At 38.0% G+C, this 11732-nt stretch overlaps 2 protein-coding genes and 1 pseudogene across 2 annotated transcripts; all 3 read right to left on the bottom strand.

The window, feature by feature from the left end:
• Positions 1-1478, bottom strand: part of LOC120260124 — a 2487-nt pseudogene extending 1009 nt beyond the window's left edge.
• A 1224-nt stretch (positions 1479-2702) lies between these two features.
• On the bottom strand, positions 2703-5312 carry LOC120260662 (high mobility group B protein 13). Its single transcript, XM_039268198.1, has 11 exons — positions 4856-5312; positions 4615-4758; positions 4269-4511; positions 4140-4168; positions 3953-4058; positions 3796-3861; positions 3631-3696; positions 3452-3556; positions 3269-3369; positions 3109-3193; positions 2703-3024 (listed from the first exon to the last, which is right to left on the bottom strand). Exons 1-11 carry the CDS (start codon positions 5276-5278, stop codon positions 2896-2898), a joined length of 1497 nt encoding a protein of 498 aa, XP_039124132.1. The 5' UTR covers positions 5279-5312; the 3' UTR covers positions 2703-2895.
• A 698-nt stretch (positions 5313-6010) lies between these two features.
• On the bottom strand, positions 6011-10892 carry LOC120261684 (protein ENHANCED DISEASE RESISTANCE 4-like). The gene is made up of 5 exons (XM_039269663.1): positions 10302-10892; positions 7167-9375; positions 7005-7065; positions 6691-6914; positions 6011-6310 (listed from the first exon to the last, which is right to left on the bottom strand). Exons 1-5 carry the CDS (start codon positions 10429-10431, stop codon positions 6256-6258), a joined length of 2679 nt encoding a protein of 892 aa, XP_039125597.1. The 5' UTR covers positions 10432-10892; the 3' UTR covers positions 6011-6255.
• Positions 10893-11732: the final 840 nt, after the last annotated feature.

Below are 11732 nucleotides of genomic sequence, written 5' to 3' on the forward strand. Positions count from 1 at the left end.
ACCTTCGCTATCTCCTCACTCTTATAAATCCCATCCGCCGCCACCACCGGCCTCAACGCCACCTTCACAACTTCCGTCAGCATCACAGCATTCATTCTCTGCTCCGCATGCAAGGGCCACGCTATCATGGGTACGCCATGCATCACACTCTCAAGCGTTGAGTTCCACCCGCAGTGGGACAAGAACCCACCAGTCGCTCCGTGCGCTAACACCTGCACCTGCGGCGCCCACGACGGCACCAATAAACCCACATTCTTAGTCCTCTCCACGAACCCTTCTGGCAAAAACGCAACAGGGTCGTCGATGTTCATTGAATTGAAGTATTTGGCGTCGGATTCAATGTCGGACGGGGTCCGGACCACCCACAGGAATCTCTGCCCGCTCATCTCTAACCCGCAGGCCAACTCTTTCATCTGGGAGCATGTCAGTCTGCCAGCGCTACCAAACGACACGTACAGAACGGACTCTTTTGGTTGTTTGTCGAGCCAAGATAAGCAGTTGACTAGTTCGATGTCGGGTGAGAAGGACTGGATCAGCGGACCGACTAAATAAACCGGTGGCCACTTGATGTCTTCTTTGTTAATGATCTTGGCCGTTTCTTGCTCGATGTCTTTGAAGGTATTGACGAGAATTGCGTCAGCATCTCGGAAACGCCTGCCATGGTGTACCATCCACTTGTAACAGTCGTTGGACCTGTCTTGGATAGGGATGAAGTAGCTCGGAACCGGGCATCGGCACGCAACCAGGAAGCTGCAGTGGTTCCGGCAGGTCCCGGAACTCGCACGTCGTTGAAGCGTCCAACTCAGGCAAGTGAAGAAACAGGGAAAGGGTAAACAAGTTGGAAGGAAAGAACAAGAAGGAAGGTATGCCGAGTTGTTTGGAAACAGTAAACGCATCCGTGGTGAAGAGGTCGGCGATGAAGGCTACAACATGAGCGTTTTGCTGTAGGGTTTGGAGGATGGAGTGGAGGGCGGGGAGGGAGCGGAGGGTGGCGATGGAGAGACGAGTCTCGATTCTCGCGTCGGAAGGGATGTCGGCGAGGAGAATCAGGGAGGGAGATGGATAGAGGTGATGGTTGGAGGGAGGGCATCGAAGAGGCCTTCTGAGCTTTGGAAGCAAACTTGGAGAAGGTGATGAAGGTGACGGAGATGGAGTGGCGGCTGACGAGCTTCTTGGCGAGTTCGCCGAAGGGGATAAGGTGACCCATGCCAGGGTGGTGGCAAGACTACTACTCGAACAGCTCCGTCATCGCCATCCATGGTTGATGTTTAGCGAGAAGAGATTGAGAGAGAGAGAGAGAGAGAGAGAGAGAGAGAGAAGAAGAAGATGAAGAGTGAATTTGGTTGGTTTAAAATTAATGGGATGAATTATTTGTGGCCTCCACCTAATAATAAATTGATGGTTATGATGAATTTGATCTAATAGCTCTTGTGAATGGGGTAGGTATCAGTGATAATTTATTACAATGTAACCCGCATAATACTACTCACCTACTCTATGATTATTGATTATTCTAATATTGGAGATAATTTTTAATTTTTTTATGTATAAAAAAATTTTTAACAATAACGATTTTTATCTTTTTAAATTTTTTTAATCGAATATTACCCATAATTTTTTTATCTCATTAGGGATTAGTGAAAGTAGAAGTGGGAATAAAACTAGTTGTAAAAAATTTTACGAAATAATAAGTGTTTTAGTGTAAAATTGTTTTTAATTTTAAAAAAACTAGTAGGACCCATCTCAGTTTTTAAAAAATAAATTTTAATATTAAAAAACTAGTGGGACCTGCCAATTTTTTTAAAAAATAGAATTTTAATATTAAAAAACCAGTGGAACCCACGACTATTAAAAAAATTTAAAATTTAATATTAAAAAAATAAAAATACCTAATTTGGTAAATAATTCTAAAAATACCTATTTTAGTAATTAATTAAAAAAAAGTAATATTAAAAAAAAAAAGCCTTAGAATGTTGATTATATGATTATGTAAATGAGAAGATTAATTACAAGTTTGGCGACTAGTCCATTCTATGAAAAGGCCCATATAACATGCTCTGGAAGGAACCAATAATGTTTGATTGATGCATTGCGATGGCGGCAAGAAAAAAGACAACAAATGTCAATAGGGGAAAACAGACTGAAAAATTTTAAATAAATTCTTGGCATCAATATGTGATGCCTGATGATACATATATGACGCAATTGGCACTAATAAAATTAATCATTTTCAAAAATAAGAGCACAGAATGATGTACATTTCTTAAAAAAAAAGAAAAAAAAAAAAGAAATTATTTTAATCCCCTGAGAAATTGGTTTATCTGGACTGTTACCGGTCACTTTGCCATTGTTTCCTCAGATAAAATCGTAACACTTGAATTTTGGGAAATTTCCTTAATTATATACGAATTTTATATAGTTTTAAAATTCCAATAAAAAAACATTTGCTAATGCGCTTATGTCATTTGTCCAAAAAAAATAAAAAGAATTGCTAATTTTGCCAGAGCATAGGAGTTCAGTTTGTCAAAGATACAGGAGTTTGGTTTGCCAAAGATAAAAGGGATTCAGAATGCACATTGCCAAGGAAGAAAAAAGAAAGAACGGGAAGAAAATAGAACAAGTTTCTAATCAGGAAAAAAAAAGCTTGATGAACTGAGGGACAGGTATGATGTGATGTGCAACCAAACCAAATCACAAAATGCTAATTCCAAAAATCACATTCATGATTAATGAATGATCCAAACCAAATTACAAAATGTTAATTCAACAAATCACAGTAGTCATGAAGATCAGCCACAGGTGATCTAGAAGATCAAAAAGAGAAACAAATGCTGCATATCTCTCTATGCTCAGTCTGAACAACCAAAAACCAATTGAACAAATCACACTTGCAGACTAACTGTTAGGAACTACATTGTTACCATTGGCAACTGACTTGTTGTACTCTTCCATTTCTCTTTTGTATGCTTCCATGCCTTCTGCTGCTTTTTCATTCCACACCTTTCTGTCAGCTTCACTTAGTTCCTGCAATTAAAAAAATGTTGTTTACAATAAAGGAACATGAATGGAAGATGTTTATTTGACCAGGTATATGAATGATAGACAGACCTTCCACTTCACGGATATCATGGCACTAAGTGTAGAGTTACTGATGCCTGGCTTCTCTTCTAGCAAAGATTTCCTTGCTTCTTTACTGAAATGGCATATTAATAATTAAGACACATTGCATTCAGCTCACTTGCAAGTTTCTTATGCTAAGTTTTTAAACCTGAAAAGCAGAAAGGATGAGGCTGGCTTCTTTGGCTTGTTTGGATCAGTGTTCTTCTCTTCCCGTTTCTTCTTCTGCTTCTGTTTAGTTTCCTTAGTTTTCTGATTCTCAACCGATATGTTTTAAGATTAGGTAGAAGTTTAATGCTGAAGTGAGTATTTGAATTGAAGAACAAGTACAAACCTTAATTATGTTCTCTGTCTTCTCCTTCTTCTTTAGCAACTGAAGTGCCTCTTGTTTCAGAATTTTCTTCTGTTCCTCCTCTTCTTTCTCTAGGCATACAGTTTCCTGCATTCATACAATTTACAAGTCAAACAATGGGCAACAAATAATGGCAATCATAAACTTGTAATTGATATTACCTCAAGCTTTCTCTGTTTGTAAAGCTCCATTTGCCGAGCATACTCTTCTTTCTGTTGCTTTGCTTTCTGTCAAAAGATAAGATTGAAATTTGTAAGTTTGTCGAAAATAATGGCTTTCAGAAATATAAAATTGAAAAATAAAAAGTAAATGTTAATCAATGAGACCTCTTCATATGGTGCCTTCTCATCTTCTGTCATGTTCTTCCATTCCTCTCCTGCTATCTTAGCAATCTATTACCAAACAAATCAAATGAATCAAATTGCAGAGTTATATAAAACACCAATATGGACAGTGCAACGCTAGAAGTAATCAATAAATCACCTCAAGCACATTCTTTTTCTCCTCAATGAGACTGGCGCGACGGTCATTTGAGTACAAGAAGAAAGCTGACATTGGCTGCTTTGGCTTAAGAGGGTCCTTCTCCTTCCTAAAAAAGTTGACAAAAAAACACATCAATATCTTCACAATAACTTAAAAATACATGTAACAAGCCAGGGCCTCTATGTACCTGGATTTCTTCACTTCTTTCTCAGCATCCTTCCAACGTGAAAATCAAAACCATTGGTAAGCTCATTGTCAGACAAAGAAGAGAACAAAGAATTCAAAGATTTCAAATCATTGGCGATTGTTTTCAGACCTGTTTGAATTGAAGATACTGCTCAAGCAACTCCATTGCTGTCTTCTGAACCTGCTCCTCTTCTAAGAGCTTCATTGCCTCATTCTCTCGCTTCTCTTGCCCAACAATCTTCAAGTACTCTTCTTTCTCTTTCTGGTACTTCTCCTCATAAGGCTTCTTCTCCTCAGCACTCAGACTCTTCCATCTAGCTCCCAACAAGTTGGAGACCTCTTTGAAATCAGCTTCTGGCCTCTCCTTCTTAACCTAAATAACGAAAGAAATCCCCAATTTAGAGACTTCTTATCACACAAAAAGAAAGAAAAATCACAAGATTGCTTCAATTTGGAAATTCTGTTTTTTAAATGACCTCATTCCATTGATCTCTGCACCAAGAGATGTAAGCCGCGCATGGCTTCTTCTTCTCAACTAAATCCTTGTTTTTCTTCTTTTTCTTCTTCTTGTCCTTGTTCTCTTCTTCCTTCTCCCTCAATGACTTGATAACAGGAAGGCTCTGCTCATCATCAAGCATTCAAAGAACCTTAGAAAGATTCAATCCAAGAATTTAAAAGGAGAAATAACAGGGAAAGAAGATCCATTTCTAAAGTTACCACAGTGGGCTTGAACTCCTTCAGCTTTTGTAGTTTCTTGAGCTCCTTCTGGAGCTTCTCCTGCTCCTTGCCTCTTTTCTCAATCTCCTCATCCTTCTGCTTGAGCATCTCCTCCCTTTCTCTCAGGAGCTCCTCAGTCTTCTTCTTCTCGATCTGCAGCTTCTCAAACTTCTCCTCCATCTCTCGCAACTCATCCTCCAAGGAGATCTCATCAGCAGGGGATGAGGCCTTGGGCTTAGAGGCGACCTTCTTGGTTTTCTTCTTTGGAGAAGAGTTCAGAGTGAGACCTTCGCGGTTCTCCTTCTCGCCTTTGGGGAATGGGGCTGTTGAGGAGGGATTCCCTGCAGAGATGTTGACATCGTTGGCCGAGATGTCCTTCAATGGCTTCCGGCTCCTTCCTTTCTTTGTCACCACTTCCGCCATTGGAGATGCTGATCGAGAGTTCTCAGGTGAGAAGAAAGAATGAGATTGAAGATCAAGGGTTTAGGAATTAGAGTTGTTTTATAGAGACGACGAACAACGGTCGAATAATTTTCAAATTTCAAATAAATAAACTGAATCTGAGAGAAGTTTGGATTCCGCAACCGAGCTCGGTAAGGAAAGAATGTGCTGTCAAAAATGCTATAAATATATATTAAAATAAATAAAATTTAATAGTTACAATTAACTATTCCGTTTAGTCAGCCATTGGAACCCAATAATATGACATAAAGAGTGAAAAAAAAAAAGAGGGTAAGAGTTTGAATCGTTTTGCCCAATAATACTGTTTTTGTATTGTCCATGCACTTAATATTTGAATCCAATATTATTTACTGGTTTATGTGTGGATTCCATAAGAGGAAAACATTAATTTTATTTCTCCAGGCTGTAAGGCTGAAAGATTTTTCTAAAAAAATCTATAAACTACATAACTTATACACCTGTCACCTATTAATCAAATATATATATATATATATATATATATTTCACAATTTCGGACATGTCTGGGATTTCTCTCGCATTTCCAACTTATCACAGTTCCATACTGCTATGAATACTAAAAATTATACAACACAATTGCTATATATTATAAATATATATATATATATATATTATAAAATGTTTATATATTTTAAACTGTTGAACTAAGCTCAATTTAGTCCGAAGTCTTAGCTTTCGAGTTTGAATCAAAATTAATTCGAGGTCGAGCTCAGTTTAATAATATCTCATAGAAAAATGATACATTTTTTCCAGATGAAATCTGATATATTCCTGACAACAAAAGCATTCTCCACAAAATGAACACATACATGGAATCAGTTACAAAATATCCAATAGACACTGAAATAGTTAAGACCAGCAGAGCAACCTCTCTGACCACACAACTAAGAAGCCTTCTAATGTGTCATTACTAGAACAAATCATGTAGTGGCTCTTGGAACTCGCATTCCAAATCCATGCTTTACTCTCTCAACTCTGTTCAACAAAACACAATTCAACATTAATTAATTATAGATCGGTATCAACAACTGTTAAGAAAAAGCATTCAATATTAACTATTAAGAAATATTCAAAAATAACATGTATGCTTTGTATGAGATCAGGATTGGCAGAAGTTAACATGAACAATGGCTCATATTAATTTTAAATTTTTATTTTTGGAGTCAACTTCACTGTAACTGCAAATCCAGTTTAAGTACTCCAATCGAATATCATTGTGACATAGTTGGGGTATAACTAACATATATGACACTAATTCAATGCAAAAACTCCTACTAACCTATGTTTCAGAATAAACATTGATACTTCAGTAAGAAAATCTCAATAGTCAAATGAAAAGGGAAAAAACAACTCACGTTGGGGCAAGCTTTCCAAGACAATCAAGCTCTTCTCCGGTGGCTTCATCCCATACTTTACCGGAGATTTCAACAATATAAGAACCACCTTCAGTGGGTGGAAGGCCTCTTCCAACGAGCAAATCCAAATCCTTTTGATGAAGCTCTCTCCCATTTACAATAACACCAGTATTCCCACTAGAGCAAGATCTAGACATAGGATAATTAAATTCCTCGATGAAAGGCTGCAAGAAGAATGAAGAAAATATTTCATCAATCAATCTTAGTGATATAATTTTTAATAAATTTCTACACATTCAGCTTGAGGTTCTTACAGGAATTATGCCAAGGCATTGATGCCCGATAACGCCCCAGAATCCAGCACGGTAGTCATACCTACACAGAAACAGAAGAAAATATGAGTATTACAAAACTTAATTGTATTTTGTGCCATTTCAAAAATGCATGGCATTCTTGTGAATGAACCAGAAGCTTACCAATAGTCTCCAGTTTGGATTGACCCAGCTTGCTTCTCAGCCTTTTTGACTAGCCGATCAGAAATAGGATGGCCATTAACTGAAACCTTTGATTTGCTATTCTCCTCTGATTGATTAAACCGGAAGTCTTTTTTAAAGCTCTTCTTTATAAGTCCAGCTAAAAATGAGTCACTACCTTTGCCAGCTTTGGGTTGATTTTCATATCTGCCAACTTCCCAAGTGTCATGGGAAATACCAGGATTTGGACCGTCATCAACTGACAAATCCATCTCAGCAGCCACAGGTACATCTTTTACAGAGTTCTGCTTGAAATTACCATGTACTGGTACAGTCTTTTCCTGATCAGAGCGCCGGCTCCTGCTTCCCTTTCCAGGTCCATTCATTACATGGCTAGATAACGGGTGTGCGAAATGCTCTCGGAGTGGTAAGCCAGGGACATGCGCAGGCAATTCAACTTCTACAGGAAGTTCAGTGGAGCTGGGCATGTCTTGCTGACAAATCAAGCTATCTGAGCTCTCAACATCCTCAGTTGTGCTGGAAGATGATGATAGTCCTTGCATTTTCTCCGACTCACTTAAATTGAATCCACATTCCTTCTCTAGCATTTCAGGGCTAGAGTTTGGAAAGGAGGGTAAAACGAGCTTGTCATCACTGGATCCAACTTCATAGCCAGGACTATCATAATCTCCGGAGTACAGCATGCCAGGATACTGATTAAGATTATCACAGCAGGGCAAATTCTCTTTCATTCCACCAGTAGGACCATTATCTTCAATGACAACTGATGTAGTGAGCTTTTTTCCATCAAGTTCGACTGAGATCACCTGGGAGCATGACCCACATTGCAGCTTGAACTTTTTCTTCTTAACCAGCAACAATCTTGATGGTAGCTCAAGCACTTTTGAACAATTACAGCAGACAACAAATGGAGCAGCACCGGCTACAGGCCGACAGGAACGACCATCCTTATTAAATACGGGCCTCTTGTTTCTCAGTGGCCCGTGGGAATTAAGAGAAGCACTTGCCAGCCTGTGATTATAACTTCGCTGACCAAAATGCAAATGATCTTCTACAGGATAAAATCCGTTGTTGTGTGCGATATACGGAGCCCTTCGACTGCCAAAAATGGTCGGTGGCGCTTGCGCTGGTACCGGGCAGTGTCTATTGCAATGCTGACATGAACATGCAGGCTGATGGTACATACCATCATAATTATAAGAAAAAACCGGATCCCGATCCAGCTGACCAAAAGGGTAACCATTATATGATCCTTGTGGATGCTGAACATTGCGGTGAAAAGCAGGCATTCTAAGTGATTGAGAACCAAATGGCTCTCTGTATCCCGGAAAACTGCTCTGCGTTGCAGGATAAGCATTTGCCATATCCACAATGTGCTCATTAAGGAAAGGATCATGGCGAGAAGAAGCCCGATTCAGAGATGATGAGCCATCAGAGAACCAAGCATTCTGACCATGATTTCCATAAGGATTTGAAGACACTGCCCTTTTATGTGTCGGAGTCCTGTCTCTGTTAGTGTCTGTAACCTCACAAGATCGTCTCAACCGGTCCCTCAGTTCATCAAGCTTTTGCAGAAGCTCCGCTCGGTCTTGGTCCAGATTCTGTACTCTATTCAGTCCACCAGCATTCTGTTTCATATGGTAATTGGATGGACCTTCATCAGGGTAAGGACCGAGACCAATGCCTTCTGCGGAGACCCTCAATGCTCCACGGTAAGATGGAAGACTTCCCCTCTCCTCACCCTTCCAGGCTTTAGGAGCTCGCGGGACTTCTTGCTGCACATTGGGGAACTCATTTTGTTCATTAAATCGCAAGTCGTCTCCAGCATTTGTTTTGGGCATTTCAGCAGCATTCGGGCTTATGTCTCTGACGAGAGCTTTAGAAGGGTGCCGATATCTACCAACTTTACTGTCAACCCCATCCAAGACCACCTTATTTCCAATTCTTCTATCAGGACTCTGAGGTTCATTCAAAACCTTCCTGGTCTGACTTCCTTTAGTGTTAGATTCTGCTACTTCATTCGACCCATTTTCCATCAAACAACCAGAACTATTAACCTCAAAATCAGTATCGGAGATCACCTCAGAGGCCACCATCTTATTGGAAGAACTCTTCAAATTTTCAGGCATTTTCGCCTTTTCTCCATCAGGTTGTCCTAACGGAGCTCCCATTACTGCAGCTGGTTTTTTGGCTGCATTACAAGAACAGTACTTGTCAATCCAGTAAATAAAAACCAAACACCAACCAACTAAAACTATTTCAAATGAAGTTCGTAGAAGTAAAACAGAGAAATGTTTGGGCATGATACATTTCTAAATTTAATATAAAACTAAAAGCATTATAAAAGATAAACATCAGACTAGAAGCAGAGACGGAGAAAAATCTTCAAATCTATAAAATGAGAACATGAGGAATGAACCATATTCTTCTCGGGAAAATGAACAGAACTAAAATTATATCAAGGCCAAATGTGATTAAAAAAAAATCTCTTTTTAAACCTTTTTTAGTTTAAGGAAGAAAATCAAATTAGACCAAAGTATTGCATTTAAGACGCACCACCAAGAATGATAGAGAAAACACATTCTTAGCCCATTCACGAGAAAATTACCAAACTACTAAAATCTAAGCCAAAGAAAAATAATAACAAATTTAAGGAAAACTTTAAATAAAACTCTTCCACCAAACCCGTGACAAGTCCAAGCAAGTGGAGAATAAAAATCAATGGACAAGACAAGACAACCTTTTAAATCTATAATCTTCCAAAACTTCAAAAACTGCCAACAAATGGCACCTAAAGGAGAAAACATTGGGATATGGATGGGAATCTGGTCAGGCATCTAAGCACAAAACATCCAAAGAAAAAACAAAAACAAAAGAAGCAAAATTTACTCTATAAACAAACTTAAATCCGTTGAAACCACCCAAAAACTAGAAAATGAGAAGCAACTGAAGTTCAATCCAGCTGCCACATATTCAACGCAAAAAAACACAGTAAAAAAATGAAATCTTTCCTATTCTTATTATCTACTAAAACTCCGAAAAGTTCTCAAGCATCAAACCACACCCAAAATCTAAGCTTTCAAGCAAAAAAATAAAAAAGAAAAAGAAAAAACAAACCTTGAAGAGTAGCATTACATCCACCACATTTATAAACCGTGAAATTCGCCAACTCCGGGAGCAGCTTCTCACATTTGGGGCATTTCACAACTCTGACCTTCGCCCCACCACCAACCCCCACTTCCGCCATGAATAACCTTCAAAATCCCAAGAAAAAAGATGACTTCTTCGGCCTAGAAATCAGAGGGTGTGTTTTCCAATTCAGCGAACCTAGCATGTCTCTTAAAAACAAAAGCAAAAGGTCCGGTTTTCCCCTTTGGTCTCTGTTTTCTCGCCATTGTCTGCCCTACTGCTAAAAAAAAAGAGATTGGTGTCTCATTGGGAGCTATCATATGAGAGAGATAGAGATATACATAGAGCAAGAGAGAGAGAGAGAAGAAGAGAGAAGGAGAAGGAGGAGAGGTTCTCTTTCTCTTTTCCTATCGGTGATGGAGCTGAGATCGTGCTTTTGCTTTGCTTGCTTTTGCTTCTTTTCTTTTCTTTTCTTTTCTTTTGGGTTGTAGCTCTGGAAGTGGGCGCCGAGGAGTTCTTTTAAAGCGTGAATTCATCGCCGAGGAGAACTGGCAGGTTTGTTTGTAATTGCGCGCATTTTTTTTCCTTTTTTTAATTTAATTTATTTTATTTTTATATGAATTATTATTTTGGTCATTCGAAGGTTGTTGATGTACGAGTAGCTAACGTGCCCTAATAATATATATATATATATATATAAAAGGAAAATAGTAATTTATTTCTCCTCTTTGTTAGCACTTATTTTTTGGATATGTAGATACAGTGATTAATTGAGATTTTTTATTTAAAAATTAACTTCTAAAACTGTGTATTATGAAAGATAAAATTTATACTTTCTGTAAGTCATTAGAGAGTTAGGTTTTATTTTATTTATTAAAATTTTGAAGGTATGTACTAAATATTGAGAATTTATGTACATGAAGACTGAGAGGGATAGTTACAAAATAATATTTAAAAACAGTACATTTCTATTATTTTGACTGAATTGAAAGCAATGGACACTAAATATTTGAATCTATCCACAAAGTTGAAAACAATGCTTCCTCCTCCGTTTTCCATATGTCATGTTTTTCTTTTTTTTCTGGGAACAAGTCATGCTAATTCAAAAAAAAATAAATTTCAGTTGAAGAACGAAAAAAAACACAATGGCCGAGTTTCACATATACAATATGGAAACTACCAAGTCAAAAATAAATGACATGTAGGAATTAGTAAACTTAAACTGTTTTGGCTAAACAACACCTATATCTCTATGTTATGCAAGCTAAAATTTGAATTTATCTATTCAGTAAAATATAAACACCTTATACAGGCATCCTTTATAGGATATAAACATTTTAGAAAAAATATTAGATATCAATAGATTGAATGATTTGTTTATGTGTACATCTATTTTAAAAAAATAAATAAGCATTTAGA

The sequence above is a fragment of the Dioscorea cayenensis genome, chromosome 5 (genome assembly GCF_009730915.1).
Source record: "Dioscorea cayenensis subsp. rotundata cultivar TDr96_F1 chromosome 5, TDr96_F1_v2_PseudoChromosome.rev07_lg8_w22 25.fasta, whole genome shotgun sequence".
NCBI classification, from domain to species: Eukaryota; Viridiplantae; Streptophyta; class Magnoliopsida; order Dioscoreales; family Dioscoreaceae; genus Dioscorea; species Dioscorea cayenensis.